The 17,700-nt window shown below is 37.6% G+C and overlaps 1 protein-coding gene across 1 annotated transcript; it reads left to right on the top strand.

Annotated features, from left to right (window-relative positions):
* Positions 1-247: 247 nt before the first annotated feature.
* abcc13 (ATP-binding cassette, sub-family C (CFTR/MRP), member 13) lies at positions 248-16,670 on the top strand (the record flags this gene model as incomplete). Its single annotated transcript, XM_079806832.1, has 22 exons — positions 248-252; positions 1,334-1,463; positions 1,579-1,754; positions 5,171-5,354; positions 5,511-5,762; positions 5,873-5,938; positions 8,594-8,731; positions 9,187-9,333; positions 9,427-9,505; positions 9,610-9,658; positions 10,746-10,803; positions 11,119-11,338; positions 11,410-11,561; positions 11,760-11,915; positions 12,023-12,222; positions 13,076-13,196; positions 13,268-13,369; positions 13,571-13,714; positions 14,452-14,610; positions 14,861-15,027; positions 16,254-16,448; positions 16,548-16,670. The coding sequence occupies 22 exons, from the start codon at positions 248-250 to the stop codon at positions 16,630-16,632; spliced, it is 2,985 nt and encodes a 994-aa protein (XP_079662958.1). The 3' UTR covers positions 16,633-16,670.
* Positions 16,671-17,700: the final 1,030 nt, after the last annotated feature.

Here is a 17,700-nt window from a genome sequence, read left to right as displayed (position 1 = left end):
TTATACACCAGACGCGGGTTAATTCCGCTCAGAAAGCGGGCTTTAATTATCCCAAAACATGTCAGAGGACATTTAAAACGTGAATATCGTGGTAAAGCGTAAATAACGTAAAATGTATGCTACTTTATGTGTTTTCCTCTAAGCTGCTTTTGTTCTAGCTGTATGAGACGCAGATGCAGTCGTGCAGGATGTCATTTACACGCTGCAAGACAATATATTGTTTTCAGTCGCCGCCAGCGATAGTGAAATGAGGTAAGCACAACTTTTAATTATGCTTTTTTTCTGAATGTCTCTATTTTTATAGTGAGTCAAGAGGACGCAAGCAAAGTTCACATTATTGTAACAAAGAATTTTGGACATTTCACAATTAATTAATATGCCATTGCCAAGACACTTCTTGGTTTAAAAAAAAAAACCGAATGTAGTAACGTACACATTTACTTTATTTAAGTTTTCTTTATTCATATAAGAACAGACAAGTAGATCTAGATATCTGTGTGTAGCCATCTATCTATCTATCTATCTATCTATCTATCTATCTATCTATCTATCTATCTATCTATCTATCTATCTATCTATCTATCTATCTATCTATCTATCTGTCTGTCTGTCTGTCTGTCTGTCTGTCTGTCTGTCTGTCTGTCTGTCTGTCTGTCTGTCTGTCGAGTATATCTTTTAAATTAATAAGTGCATATATTATCTTTCACCATTGACTAAGATTATTGTTTTTGCTGAGATTGTGTTTTGATATTTCTGCTCACAGACAAAAGGGAGCCTTATCTGTATGAACCTGTTTATAGGTATTCTAGGAACACATAACTGGGGATTTTTTTTTCATAGAACAATAAAATACAATTTTGTATCAAGAAACAATATCAAAGAGAAGAAAAGAAAAGAGATAGAAAAACAAATATTATACATGGTGATAAAAAAAATCTAATAAATGTATTACAATCTCAAGCTTTCAAAGTTCTTACAGCTTTCTTATTCAAATAGCCTCTGATACTGTCAATATACATATTTCAGTCGACAAAATCAGAAAATTTGGTTTCTTATTAGTAAATTTACATTTATGAATGTGAAATTTGGTTAATAATATAATTTAATTAAATTAATTAAATAAAAGTACTGTTCCTCTTGGTCAGAATAGTCAGTAAAGCCAAAAAGTTAATTTTCCATCAAGAGTGAAAGGGGTCTTAAACATTGAATATTTTCATATTGATACATTTTTTAACCTTACACCAGAGTGTAACCGAGTATGTACAGTACCAAAATAAAGGGGAGGTATTTTATAATGTCAACCACAGCAACCTTTAACAGATTTTATTTTCAGGGTGGTTGTAATGGGTCACAGGGGACCACTGCATTTGTCTGACCTTTGCAAGCTGTATAATGAGGACTCTGTCCACACCCTATGCGCAGTGTTTGAGCATGAGTGGGGAAAACAACAGAATTACAGTAAGGTAACTAAAAAAATACACAAGGACCAGGGACAACCTTCCCGGTTGGATTTGTTTTCATTGTGAAATGCTTTGTATGAGGTGTAATGCTAATCATGCTAATATTTGATTTATACAGAGGTCAGACCTAGAAGAGGATTCTGGAAGAGAGTTACTGCTGGTCTCCAGGAAAACCAATGCTGGTTACTCTCTCCTTTATGCGATATGGATGACATTCCATCCAGCCTTAGTCAAAGTTGTGCTTCTGAGACTGTCGACTGATCTTTTTGGCGTTTTCGGTCTTCTGACACTCAGGTATGACTAAAGCCTTATTCGGACGGGATTAGTTTTACAGAGGTAGATGGAGTAATGTAATTTAAACGTCTATAATATTACAGTTTTTCTCAGTCGCTTTGGTACATTTATCGAATCATCCTCGACATTTGCAAAACAGTAAATGCATTTCTCAAAACAATTCGTACAAATAGCAAAACACCATGGATTACCTGCAAAAGCCAGCCTCTTGCTCAAAATCCTTAGTTCATCTCTCAAAAGTAAATATCTGTGTCAATGAACATGTCAGTGCCATCAGAATGACAAGTCCTTGTATCATTGTGTACGGATAAGACAGTCAAATTGCTTAGTCATGTTGTCAATATAACAGTGTACTCTGGAGGGATGTTCTGATGTAAACTATGGCTAAAGTTTTGATGACAATTATTGTAATTTGTTGGTTACACCTTAGTGTATGTGTGAGTTTGATTGTAAGAGACTGGACAAGATTCACATACACTTTTACTGTTTGTACTGTAATTTGTTGACAGACCATGTCATTGCGATACAGAGAGAAACAGACAGCACTGCATAGCACAAAAGAAAAAAAAACTGAAAAACAAAAGTAGAAATATGAACGTCTAACGAAAATGTATAGAAATATGCTTGACATATTATGACAACTTGTTCAACCATTTTGCATGTAAAGACTTATGCTATGAACTAATGCCTAAATGTTGTGGGGGGTAAGACTATTCAACAGAGACCCATTATAATACATTTTGATCAACATGACATAAGCAACTGATAATGTAGGAAACAGCAGAAAATTGTACATAATCATTTGCATGGATGTACACAAGCATTTGCAACTTGTTCAAAGAAATGAGAAACTGCTTTTTTGATGTGCACAAGTGACACAATGATGTGAGAATTGAACAGGTAGTTTTGAGAATTTCAATTCTGATCTGAGAAATGTACCAAAGCGACTGAGAAAAACTGTAATGGCCAATTCGCACAGGATAAAAAAATCTCAGTAAAACCAGCAGAAGTGGGAGGGGTAACTCGATTTACGCCCCCCTCCCTGTCATGTGATGTGCGTATTAAGTTGCTTCCTGATGTCACGTGCGCAAAATGCATATAATCTATATATAAACTATATATATAACAGTTAGATCCGGTCAAACGATTTCTTAATTAAATTATTTAAATTCTGTTTGGATTCTGTTGGTAATAGGCACTTACCTAAAGATAAAAGAAGTTTTGTGCCTCTGACAAGTGCTTTCGACCTTCTTTTTTATCTGAATGGTAAGCAGAAAACACTTGAGGTTTGCCACAGACTTGTCCCACCACCTAGAACGCAACTGAAGGCTTTTTCAAGCACCACCATACTTGGAAAAACCGCGGAAAACTACTTTTAAACAGGAAATGATGGAATATTTACATACATATTTACAGCGGGTCTATTCGCTCAAGATTAGTATTACCTGAGGTAATTTTTCCAGGCCTTTTTACAGAAGGAAAAAAAGTTGCAGTAATCTTTCCTGACATTGTCCGTAATGATTACTGAGATGACAGATTCGGACAGGACTAAAATCACTGAGAAGCTCTAGTAATAATTACTTTAACCCACCTCTCCATGTTAACTAATCCCATCCAAATAGGGCTTAAGACTATGATTGTCATATACTATATGTATATAGTGGTATAATATACAGTATATACAGTATCTGTAAATAAATAATATAAATACTTTCAACAGACAAAAAATGTCACCATGCTTTTGGAGTAAATGTATAAAATCAGGCAAATGATATCAACAAAACCCTCAGTAAAACCTTCAGAATATAGATCGGAGTAAAACGTCTCAGGTTACTGTAACTCTGGTTCCCTGAGAAGGGGAAGCGTCATTGTATTGATGCTATGGAAATGCTGTGCTCTGTGTCTGAGACATGTGTAAACGCCTATAATCATAGGCACATGGCAGTCCATGACGTCACACACGGAGTGCCCTTTTGTCTGAAGGAGACACACAGGCAAACCCTCGTATGGCAACAAGATGCAGTGGTTACAGTCGTAACCTGAGACGTTCCCTTTCGAAGGCTAACTTCATCGCTGTGTCTTGGTATGGATGCTATAGGGAGCCAATAACCACTAAGACATGCTGAGGAAATGCCTGCCTCACTAGGCTGTGAATGTGCACAAATATAGTGGCCATAGTCCCTTTCAAAGAAAGTCTGTTCACTCAGCGGCCATATTTGTATATTTGCTAATTCGGGCATCCAAGAACAAGTCCTATCTATTTGAATCCTGAAATCTCAAAAACTCTTTGGCAAACTCACAATTAAATAACATTTTAAATCAGCAACAAAATCTGACATGAACTGTCCCATAAATGTTGTTTCTTATCCTCAAATAGCGTATTTTCCAGGCTAGACAAGCCAATGCGCATGTGCAGTTCGAAGCACGAGTCTCAGGTTTCTATGGGAAATGGCGCCACTAACTGCAGCTGTAGTGATGCAATGACTTTATCAATCAGCGATTGGCTCGTTTGCTTAGAAGGTGGAACATATTCTGCCATCTTGCGCATTATATATATGTCTTTCTATATTTATAGTCTTTGGCATAGAATAAATTGACTTTACTACATTCTAACAACCCTAGAGTGGTTAGGGGAGAATAGCTCATACCCTGACTTGAGTAAAGGCTCTTCTCCAAGACTCATAGCTAATGGCTAAACTATAGAATGCTACAATGACAAGGAGGCGCGCCTCTACTCTGCCCACCTGTGACCCCATGATCGAGGCTGCCACGCTGCTTTTGCAGGCATGGGGACGAACCATGAGATGCAAACACCTGATTTTAATACCACAAAAAAAAAAAAAAAGTGAAAGGGGAGCTCACTCACCGTGGCTCATCAAAGTGAGAGCGTTTCCTTGAGGGCTGAATGTGCTCACTCCATTGGCAAGTCGGGAGTCTTCAAAGGGCATGCAGCGCCAGGGGAGAGATAGCTAGCAAGGGAGCAACTGGAGCATCCTCACATATCGTTACTCACACAGTCTCTCCACATATGAATAATTTGACTACAGACTATACTACCTGGATGTAAAATCCTCCATTATCTTGACACTTTAATGAGTTTTAGAAGGAATAAAAGGCTCACAAACGTGTGGGACACCGGAGGAGGCAGATTATTAATAACACCTGCCTCTACTCTTGGATCCTGATGGCGTTCCTATAGTGTCAATACCAAGACACAGCATCAAAGTTTGAAAGGGAACTGTAAAGTTTGGTGTATGTAGGCTAAGTGCTAGTGAAGTGAAGATTTCTGGTTCAGACCATTAGATGAGAAAACTGCCTTTATCTATTTGCATCTGTAGATTTTATTTACAATACATATCTTTAAAGTGCAATAAAATAACAAATATATATTATCTATGTATGTCTTTTAAACTCAGATGGGTTATCCAGTTCTGTGAGAGGCAGGCTGTGTTTGACTGGGCAGGATACACACATTCTCTGGTGGTGTTGGGAGCAGTTTTCTGCTGCGCTGTTTCTCAGCATCACTTTGAGAAACATAGTAGGATAACTACAGCCAATGCACAAGCGGTTCTGGCTGGTGCCCTCTACAGGAAGGTAAAGGTCATTGACTGTCTTATTTGCTCAATTAATGTGCTTTGATTCCTAACAAAAAAACACTGAAAGTAAGCAGTACATCTCCCCTTTTTCACATGCTAAAAGGTTTCTCTTCTTCCTCCATGGTTCACTCCATTTCCCCCCTCCTCCTATACATTTAAGACATTGTCTCTTTCCCATAGTTCTCAGCGACAATCCAACACGACTCAGGGGTCGGATGTATCAGGTGAAGTTGGATGTGTAGCAGAGCTGGTGGTCACATTGACCTGTCTTTGGTCCTGCCCATTGAGAGTGGCTCTCTATCTGGGCTTACTGTGGGGAGAATTGGGCCCTGGTGTGCTGGTGGGGGTGGCATTACTACTAGTCCTCATCCCTGTCAACTCCGCAGTGGAGCACAAAGCCAAACAGCTTCGGGTTAGTAAGTGCAGGCTGCTCAAGCAAGAAGAATGTTCATTGCATTTCAGTACATTTCTGTCTTCTATGTTTTGGTGCTGATATGTTTTATAATCTTTGTTGTCCCTCAGAGAACTCAGCGGATCATCAAGGAAAAGAGTGAAGAGCTCATCTCGGAAATGTTGCATAAATACCAGGTCCTTTCTTTTCCTAATCCTCAGACATGATCATGTCATTTGTATTCCTTCCTCTCTTGAATTAGTTTAAATCCCAATCACCGGTGATTCTAGGTCAGGTTTAGTTCTTGCATAAATGTCTTTTTAAAGTCACCATGAAATCAAAATGGACAATTCTTATTATTATGGAATATCGCAGTGTTTATTATAAATTATTTATCTGTGCATATCATTGTTTTATAAAAGTAATGTGTCCTCGTTATCTTTACTCAACATTAATTTCCCCTTGTCGCTGCGAGGGGGAGGGGAATTTAATATTGAGAAAAGATTACTAAGAATTTTTTTTAATAACGAGAAAATAATCCATCCCCTCCAGCCCCTCACTCACATGAGATCAACGCAATTAGCAAACGACAACAATCCAATCAATTCCTGCCCCACATTTATTTTTTTCTAGTTTGTGAAGACATTTCACTCAGATATACATTACAATAGGGAAGAAAAGACAATTGCGATTTCCGCCAGCTTTAAATAAACATTAAAATGTGTTTGACAGCAGATGTATGTCAGTAATGGTTTTATTTTTGTGATTGCATTTGGTCAGTGCTTTGGTTAGTTATTGCTCGTCCAGCGTTTAAATGTGTACCTGATTAGAAATGATAGACAATTCCATTACTGTGTTTGTTTTTAATCATGAAAACGTTAATGCCTTTTTTTATAACATCATAATATATTACAGAAGCTAAAAAGTGTCAAATTAAACAATCCCATTTCTTTGTATTTTCAGTTAGCAGGCTAGCAGCTGAGCCTACTAGCTTTGCATAGTGTTAGCTTTTGATTTAGCTAAAACAAGATATCACATAAATGCAAAGTTTTTGATTAGACACTGAAGAAAACTAATCTGGCATGGAACTGCCTCTTTCTGTATTTCACTAGTTTTGTAACTGCTCTGTTTTAAGATGCAATGAAACAAAAGTTGCAACAGATCTTTTCTTGTGTATTGTGATGTACAGCTGAGTGAAAAAAAAAATGTAGGGGACTCGGTTCAGTTCATCTGTTGTTGATCTGAATGCGAACTTGCAGTCAAGGGTTTAAGTAAGGGTTTAAAGGTGCAGTGTGTAATATTTATGAGGATCTATTGACAGAAATGCAATTTAATATACATAACTATGTTTTCAGTGGTGTATAAGACCTTACATAATGAACAATGTTATTTTATTACCTTAGAATGAGCCATTTATATCTACATACATAAACCGCAGGTCCCCTTACAGTGAAGTCACCATTTTGCGCCGCCATGTTTCTACAGTAGCACTAAACGGACAAACTGCTCTACAGAGTGCTAACTACTCTCTGCTGCCTCAGACGATGACCTCTTTGTCCTGTGTCGGCCACCTTAGCTTATCTATACGTTTTGAAAGGGAGGGGTGAGCGGTGGGCGGCTGCAATTCGCAACCTCACCACTAGATGCCGCTAAGCTTTACACAGTGCACTTTTAATGCTACGTTCACACCAAATGCGAATAGAGCGTCAGGAGCGAGCGATTTCAACGTTAAGTCAATGGAAAGTCACGTTGACGCGCGTCTGGAGCTCCTGCAGCGCGATAGACATGTTTCGCGCGGCGTGATGGACACGATTCCGCCTCATTCGTGCGTCCAGTTCACGCAAATGACGCAAATTGGACGTCTTGCGTGATACGCGCGTTACACGCGAGTGGTGCTTTTTGTGCATTCACGTGTTTGAAGCGAATTCGCGCCTGACTTTGAACTTTGGTGTCAATTCGCGCTGCGTTAACCAATCAGGAGCCTGCTTGCTGCTGTCACGTGGTAAAGTGAAGTGATGAGAAACCCTGCATAATTTTAAAATACTTCTATTGTGTCACAAAATGAGGTTTTAAGACTTTTTCAGGTGGGAATGTAGTTGTTTAAAGCTCAAATCTGTGGTTTATTTATAAAGAGAGCGCCTATTTAAAAAAAAAAATTATCTTGTGTTTGTGGAGTTGTGAGATCCAGGCGATCACCGGGCACACAGCGCTCATTAACCCCGGCGAGAGCAGCCTTTCCTCGGCTAGTCCTTCTGATGTTTGCCTCTGGCTCTGATGTCCTGTTGTGGTTCGTCTTGGGTGGATCTAACAGGCGATCTTTGGTGTCATGAATCTATAATTTGTTGTCTGCCAAATCGTTTTGACTGAGGGCAAAGATAAGTTTCATAACTTTATATTTTTTAAGGATATTTAAATATACATGCAATGAAGATAATGTAGGAGTTGCCTGGACCACATTTGTGAGGCTATTAATGATTAATATATATTTTTAATGAAAATGAAAAGAAGCAGAGTGTTGTTTTATGACATATTTCTCCTGGAGCGCCTTGTACGCGCATCTATTTTGCTTCAAACGCTCAATTTATACGAATGGATTTAAAATGTTCAAGCGTCCAACTAGACACGGTAGACACGATTTTGATGCTTTATTTGCGTTTGGTGTGAACGCAGCATAAGGGGACTAAATAATGCATGCCGTTTCGCCTTGTTTTTTTAGAATTTAGAATTAGAATTACAAGGTTAAAAAAGGTAAAAAATGAAACGTATGCATGGATGAATTGTTCACAATAATGTGTATTTAAAAAATAGGGTGAATTTTAATTTCATGCCGATTTTAATCTGCCTTTGTATAGGCGCTGAAGTTTCTCACATGGGAGTCTTGGTTCCATCAGAGAATTACAGAGTCACGGGCCAGGGAGCTGGAGATGCTAAGAATTCTGGGATTTCTGACAGCCTTCTCTATGCTCGACTCTATCTGTATGCCTTTCCTGGTGAGTGCTTGATATTCTGGAGATTAATTCCCAGGGTGTTTTTTTTTGCTAGACTGACCAACATGTTTATTTTCTGGTTCTGCTATTTGTCTTGCCAACTAATATAGTCAAGAAGCCTTGCTGGTTTGTGTAGATATTCAACATCCTACCTAAAAATCTGGTTTTCACTTTTACTACTGCTAAACTACCCTCTCTGTGACTTTGACTTCAAATTACCTCATCTCTCTTCTCCAGATGCACAGGGGCTTACTAAGTAAACAAATCCACAGAGCTCTGAGATTAAAACTCAAATCATCGATTAAAACTCTATCATAGATTACAACCTGAGGTCAGAACATTGAGGTCCCGCATCTTGCCTCTCTTACATCAGTAGAAACCTCTGACATAGTCCAGAGTTCTGCTCTGTGTTGTCTCCCTTGACCTATATTTCCCATACTCTTTGTCCTTCCATATAGGTTGGTTTCTCTAGTCTTGGTGTGTTTGTCCTGGTGGATGATGGGAATGTTCTCACACCGTCTCAGGTCTTTACGTCCCTCTGTTTCTTCAGATTGCTCCGCCCACCTCTGCTGGAGCTCCCTGGGCTCTTGTGTGTTCTCAAGCAGGTAGCATGCATGTGACAACATCAAAACCTTTCATTGAAGATCTCAATCAAATTCTAAAACTTTAGATTTCATATTTTTGTTCTAATAAATAAGGCACAGCAGTCTTTTTGCCATCTGGAGAAACTCTTTCTCACAGAGGACCTGGGCACCTCTCAGTTAGTTACTACAAAAGGTAAAGTCACAAAATAGTAGCCGCAGATGCACAAAGAAACTAGTTTTATTATTATAAGTGGACATTTTTGTCATTGTTAAAACTATAAAGTGTGACCTTCTCAGGTGCTACAGAAGACATTTCACCTGAAAGCTCTCAGCAGCCATGTGATGGGTGAGTTGGTAGATTTTTATTTGTATTTTATGATGTAAAATTATTCTATTGAATGTTCTCATTTAAAAAGAAGTTTACTGTAAGTACAGTAATATTATGATATACATTCCTGTGAATTTTCAGCCTAATTACTCCAGTCTTCAGTGTCACATGATCCTTCAGAAATCATTCAAATATGCATTTTTGATGCTTAAGAAACATTTATTATTATTATTATCAATGTTGAAAACTGTTATTCTGCTTAATGTCTTTGTGGAAACCATAGTAATTTTCTATTTAAATGTTAAATTTTTATTTTTCCAATTTTCCGGATTCTTTGATGAATAAAGCAGAATTTATTTGAAATGGAAGCCTTTTATAACATTATAAATGTGTTTACTGTAATTTTTTTTGTATCAATTTAATGCATCCTTGCAGAATGAAAGTATTAATTTCTTAATATAAATTCATTTAAAAATAATAGTACTGACCCCACATTTTAGATTTTTTATTTTATGTCTCCAGCATGATGTTTGTGTGCATGTTACGTTATCCACTGCCATTTGATTTGGCAGAGTCCAAAATCTGAGTCAAAGCACAGTGCGTGACCTGACCTGTAGGTCTTCATTGTCCAGTACTTATCCAGCATTAATATATTAAAATTGCTTTAATCCAAGACAAACATCAATGCATTTAAGAGCATTAGCAGTACTTCTTATTTTAATATCTTTCTGATCCCCCTGAGAGAATTTATCAGGCTTTTCTTACACTGTGTTCTCTGCATTAGATTGGCCTTGTGTTGTTTAGTCGTGAGGGTTAGTGCAGGTTAAGAAAGGATGATATTCACAGAATCACAGACAGGGATTGCTGGTCACAGGATGATGGGGCCTGATAAAATGTCATGGGAAAGAAAACCATGACTGACTGAACAGGGCCGCCAACATTCCCTTTTTATCCCACATTAATAAGCTTCTTGTGGTATCCTCATCAACAAGCTACACCCTGTTTCTCCACCCAGCCTGTGGTTTTGTTGTGTTCATGCATGCAATGAATGCATACTTGCACTAAATACATTGTATAAATATTCTTGATGTTTTGATTTTTACAGGTGTAAAGATAAGCCCAGTAATTCGGATGAGAAACAAGAATACTATCTATTCCAAAAAGTATGTACCAAAAATTATCATTTTAAATAGTAATTTTTATTTATTATTTGTATTTATTTAAATTATAAGTTATAGGGATTAGTTCATACAAAATGAAAATGCTTTCACTTGTTGTTTCACATCATTTACCCACTCTTATGTCTTCTAATGTCTATTAACATAATTTTTATAGCAGTTTTATAGCAATCTTGCCATAAAATAAAAGCAAGATTCTCTGTAAAAATGACTTTTTTTTTGTTGAGTGAACTATCCCTCTACCTAAAGAGGTTCTTTTTGCTGTGAATATTGTGTAGTGATGTGTTTTTGTAATTTCAGGGCAGTGGAGAGGCCCGCGGGCTGTATTTGAGGGCTTTCGGCTGGCACTGGGTGTCAGTTACCTCGCTGGTCTACCTGTCTGTGTGTGCTGTTAGTTTAGCGCAGGATGCCGTCCTGAGCGTGTGGACGGGTGAAGCTAAAGAAGTTCAAGGCCTGGAGGGGTGGACAGAGCTCAGAAACTCGCGACTGTCTGCGTACGCACTGCTCGGACTCCTGCAAGGTTATTGTCAACCTGTAGTTTCATAGAGTTTGTGTTTTTTCTTCGCTTATTTATGTGCTTTTGTATTGCAGCCTTGCTCGTGTGCTTTGCCGCCTACTGTCTGACCTGTGGTTCTCTCAGGGCGTCTCGTACGCTACACTCTGAGCTTCTGTCAGATGTTCTTCACCTGCCTGTACATTCCCAGAAGATAGACGACAGATGGTTACTGCAAGCATTCACTCAGGTGAGTGTCATCCTCCAGAGGCCGGTGAGGAGCAGAGGTCAAAGCATATGAAATGAAAATATTGATTGCCACAAGAAGCAGGTCATCAATGTTGTGCCCTTGGGGAAGTATATATAATATTATATTATATTATATAACAGACGATCAGATTTTATCCCGTTTCAACAACCCCATATATGTGTTCTCATGTTGGCTCAGGATATGCAAGTGATTGATGAAGAGCTGCCCAAACATTTGTACAGCTGGTTGAGGAGTCTTTTGGACATATTGAGCACCATCACTTTGATCAGCTTTATCATGCCAGTTTTCAGCCTAGCTGTGTGCCCGCTGATAATGCTCTTCCTCCGTATTCAGGTACGTCAATTTCCCATGAATGTTTGACTTGAAGGTTTGTACATAAGCAAATCAAGCACTGTTTACAAATGGTCTTTGTATTATTTTTCCCCTCCCACGTCTTTCAGTCTCATTTTTCTTCAGCTCACATACGAATCAGACACATGGAGGCAAACTCTGTTGTTTCGGTTACTTCTCTGGAGTGTGTGACGCATTGTGTTGAAGCTCCACTTTCTAGGCCAAAACACAGGGAGGTGTGTCTGACGCACTGCCTCCAAGCCTTACATCAAAACCTGCTGGTCAAGTACAACAAAATCACCTCCGAAAGGTGAAAAAAAAATTTTTTTACATACATTTTGTTTATGCTAGTGGTTTGTGAAGGATTTTGAAAGGTCTGCAAGTTAAAAATTAGCTGATTTAACATAATTATAATTGACAAAAAGCACATTGAATCAAACCATTGAACATTGAATTAAATCAACTAATTAATCAACAATGAAATAACCGATTGTTTAATATTAATTTTATAACATATATATATATATATATATATATATATATATATATATATATATATATATATATATATATATATATATATATATATATATATATATATATATATATATATATATATATATATATATATATATATATATATAAAAATATGTGTGTGTGTGTGCGCGCGTAATATTAATATTATAATTTTTATATTTAATTTCTATTGTCCCACTTCAATAACATAACTGGTGCTGCTAATGCTGATATATTATCTTTTGCAACTTTTTTCTTACGGTCTTTATTATTATTAGTTGTAAAAGTCTATAAACTGATAATACATTTTTATATGTGTGTGTTCGTTTGTGGACAGAAAGAGATTTATGTTTTAGGTGCTCTGCAATTTTAGTTTTGGCCTGCCATCTGAAAAAATAAAATAGAACTACAGTTCACTAGGGGGCGCCATTTGAGTGTAATATGCATCTGTGACTGATATATTAGCTTTTGCAACTGACTATGTTGTATTTTGAAGCCAATAAAATATTATTTTACATATATTTGTTTTAAATATAAATATACTCTACTAAACGTGTCAAATAATCATGTCACATTTATTGCATCATATACAGCAGCTTTGATTAATGTGATTGGTTTATAACCAAAAGCAATATTTCGGTGTGCAGTTGGGCAGCGTTGCGGTTTGATGGTGTTGCGGGGATTGTGCTGTTCCTGGTCAGTCTGATTCTGCTTGAGACTCAACCTGACTCCGGGCTCGTGGCTCTGGCTTTGTTCTGTGCCTTCAATGTAAGTTTATCTGTACTGGTATACCCGGAGTTTGAATAATTAATAATAATTACGAAACGATTTTGTTACAGATTAAAGAAGCTCTTCGCCAGTACCCTCAGGCCGCCTCTGATATCAACATTGACATGCTGAGCATGCAAAGATTTTGTGAATTTGCCAAAGTTGAAAAGGAGGTACAGAGTAACATAATGCTTATTTAGCACCTCAAAACTCCTTCCATTGTGCTTGCCCAGTCACACCTTACACATAATCCAACATGGTCAAATTCATTGTGTACTAAATTCCCAAGAGGATGACACTCACTTCTTAGTGTCATTGGATGTCATATCTTCTGCGTGGAAATGAATTTAACCAAATAACCCCTTTTACCCCAGGCAGCATGGACAGTCACGCACAGACCACCCTTTGACTGGCCCCGGCATGGAGAGGTGAAGTTCAGGAACTATGAGTCTGAAGCCTCCTCTATCTGCACGCCAGCTCTTAGAGGAATTCATCTCACCATTTTAAAAGGCGAAAAGGTACTCTTTCGTAATAAATCATGTATTATTCATTTTTTATTAATAATTATTATAATAATTTATTGTCATTATTTACATTTCTATAAGATAATGTATTAATTGAATTTAAGATTAGCTGATCATTTATTTAAATATATTTATTTTATTTGCATGTTGAACATACAAGTATTTAAACTAGGGATGCAGCAATACTCAATATCGGTATTGGTCCTATACAGACCTTTTTTGCGGGTTATCGGTCCAAATTGATTAGTTCAGCTTAGTTGGAAATTCTTCCCTCCTCTGCGAGCTGTCAGTCATATTTCATCTTCAAACAGTGTGTCACGTAGCTGGAGTTTATTAGTGAATCTGAATGGTATGGTACTCGCTATCAGATAAGAGGACTAGAGTAGAGGACATTCACACAGTAACTGGAATTTCAAACAAAAATAGGCTCAGTAAACTGTAAGACAGATGCAATACTTGCAGTGTATATCAATATATCTTCTCTTTTCTCTCTTTGTTTAAATATGTATGTATATGTGTGTGTGCATATGTTTCTCTTTACTTATAATGTAGTAATGTGTAATTAGTTAGATATAGATATTATAAGCTGATCAAGAAAAAAAAACGGTTGGCGTCAGTGTCGTCAGATACCCACGGTTGCGGTATCGATATTTGTACCTGACATGAGAAAGTGGCATCGAGCCCTAATTTAAATCTCAGGATGATTTTGGTGTGTTTGTGTGTGTACACAGATTGGAGTTGTAAGCAGGGGGAAAGCAGACGCAGATGGCTTGGTTAGCTGTCTGTTCCGGGCAGTGGAGGCCAGGAGCGGTACTGTGCTGATTGACGATGTAAACATTGCCCGCATGAGTCTGCATGACCTTCGTAGCCGTCTGCAAATCATTTCTCAGGTCAGACGAACAATATTCTATTTGTAGTGCATATAAGAGAGTGAGATCAAACTAGCTTAATCCTGCCAGATCAAAATCAATCAAAGTCTGGAGGGGAAGGAGTGTTGACAGGTAACTATTTTACTGGGTGTGGTTGAAGGAATGCTGTCTAATATTGTATGCAAAACTTGCTTTACCCAGGCTCCACCAGTAACAAGCATTATTCAGTTATTGTGTTCTGTAATGAGTTATGGTGTCCCATGTGTTACAGGTTCCTGTACTGTTCTCGGGTCCCCTGAGGGCAAACCTGGACCCGTTCGCTCAGCATACTGACGCGCAGGTGTGGCTGGCTTTGGAGCTCTGCCATCTCAGGGAGCATGTTCGACAATTGCCTGCTCAGCTGCTACACCCTGTTCAAAGAACGGCCCTCGCTTACAGGTGTGTGGGAATCATGGAAAATCTGTGGATGCCTCAGGCCAATTTGACATGTTTATGTAATATTCAGAGTATAACATCATACCAAAATATAGTTGATCTTAAAGGGATAGTTCACCCAAAAATGAAAATTAGCCCATCATTTACTCTCTCTCAAGTCATCCTAGGTGTTTATGACATTCTTCTTTCAGACGATTAAAATCGGAGTTATATTACAAAGGTCCAGGCTAATCCAAGCATTAGAATTGGATTCATAGTTTCTCTGTTTTTGAAGTCCATAAAAAGTGCATCTCTCCGTCAAATAACGTGCTCCACGCGGCTCCGGGGTGTTAATAAAGGCCTTCTGAAGCGAATTGACGCGTTTGTGTAAGAAAAATATTCTTATTTAAAACTTTATCAAGTAAACTTTCGGCCGACCGCCTTCCGTGGAAAAGTGTTGAATGTTGAAAGTGAAACTCAAGATGCGTACGTGACGTCATGACGATCGTACCTGGTCGCGTTAGTCTTTCGATCGGTAGGGGAACTTTCAACAATTTTTCCATAAATTGAACAGGGAAGGCGGTCGGCCGAAAGTTTACTTGATAAAGTTTTAAATATGAATATTTTTCTTACACAAACGCATCGATTCGCTTCAGAAGGCTTTTATGAACACCCCGGAGCCGCGTGGAGCGCGTTATTTGATGGGCAGATGCACTTTTTATGGACTTCAAAAACTTGGATTAGCCTGGACTTTTGTAATACAACTCAGATTTTATTCGTCTGAAAGAAGAATGTCATATACACCTAGGATGACTTGAGGGTGAGTAAATTATGGGCTAATTTTCATTTTTGGGTGAACTATCCCTTTAATGCAGTTATATAAATGGTTGATGCAGGAATAACTGTTGCGAATTGCAAAGTTTTTGAATTCATTACCAGAGGTCCAATTGTTCATAATCATAACTTGCATCTTGTATACAATTTCTGAAATAATCATTTTAACTAAGCCTTTGAGTTGGCTACCATAATATTTTGTAAACGTAAGAAATAATAAAGCCTGTGTGGAACAAACGGCAGTGAGAAAAGATTCACGGTTTGGCTGGAACCAATCATGAGTCCAGATCTGGACCGTGGCTCTGCTTTATTGCTTCATCAAACAATATAGTTTTCTCTATGGCAACCTTTATGTACTGTCACAACAAACAAGTGGTTGTTATGGGTTAAATATTTCTGTTTTTGTGTTATGTAAGCTTTGGCCAGAGGAGGCTGCTGTGTTTGGCCAGAGCCCTGCTCGCAAGAGTCAAAATCCTGCTTGTGGAAGAGGCTCTTCCTTGCGTGGACATAGAAACAGAGGACCTGGTCCGACAGTTGATCCACACAGAGTTTAAAGACTGCACCGTACTGTGGCTCACTCAGAACCCGCTCAATGTCATGCACACTGACAGGTCAGGAGATACGATCCTTTTTTTTAACCTGTGACTCATCCTGTCAATAAATGTCAAGTATTCAAGTAAGGCATTTCTGATATGTTGTTACTCCTTCAGGGTGCTGGTTTTGAATAAGGGACAAGCTGTGAAGTTTGACGCCCCTTCCACTGTCCTCCTGCAGGGGCCGCTGTTCAGTCAATAAGATGAGACCTCTTGCTCTTACAGTACATCCAATTATTGGTATCATTTATTCATTATTTTTGCTGACTAAACGTTAAGTTAAAAAAAAACCTTATTATTAGTTATTAATTTCACATCATACATTAGGTTCCCTAAAGCACAGTTTATTAATGTTTCATATAGTTTTGGACAGAATATACTAAATAAAATGTTAAATAAGTGACAGGTGGAACACAAACAGACTTTGAAATACTGTAGTGAATTGTGGGGGTTATTTTAAATATATTTAAATTATTACTTTCTTTTATTTCTTTATATTTTTCTATTTTTGTAATATATTATTTATTTTGATAATATAATAATTTAATAATGTTTTATTAATTTATCGCAATAATATTTGTAGCTTTTTCTGCCACTTAATTAAATCACATATTTAAGTTCACACATAAGCACACAAACATGGCAGTTTACATTGTTTAATGTTAACTTGAGTTTCACGATTCCTTCGAAAATGTGGTTCAAATAGGGCTGTTTTCACTTAATTTTATTGGATGCTTTCTTTCAGCTGATGTCAGATCAGAGTTGATCTTTTATAAAACAATTATATTTTTGACACTTTTGATACTCTTATGTCAGTGTTTTACAATGCAGTACAATATGCACATGAAAATCACACCAGCAATATGATAAATAATAAGACGCAACAGCAGGTCTTTCCTTCTAAGGGCTGTTTGAGGTTATGCACAGTGGCCGTTTGAGCTGTTTGTTGACACATTCTCCTCGTGTCCATTTCCTTTGCAGTTATTGTCAGTTAATTGCACATTAGATTGCATTAAGGTGCTGTTTTTTTTCACAACAGTTTTCCACATTGTAACTGTCTCCATATCTTTCCTTTTGTGCGCTGACAGTTGACAGTTGTTTCACCAAGAGCGTAGTTTAGCATTAGGTTTTAGATTTGTTGTATGGATTAACCTGTATAGAAAAGTCCTGAATAAAATCCAAAAACGCAATATATATTTGATGTGGTTTTTATTTATATTCTTAAATGCTGCTTTTGTTAGTATGCTAGTACTACATCATGACTACTGGA

This window comes from Gobio gobio (assembly GCF_949357685.1).
Source record: "Gobio gobio genome assembly, chromosome: 23".
Classification (NCBI taxonomy): domain Eukaryota; kingdom Metazoa; phylum Chordata; class Actinopteri; order Cypriniformes; family Gobionidae; genus Gobio; species Gobio gobio.
This window is presented reverse-complemented; position numbering and strand designations above follow the sequence as displayed.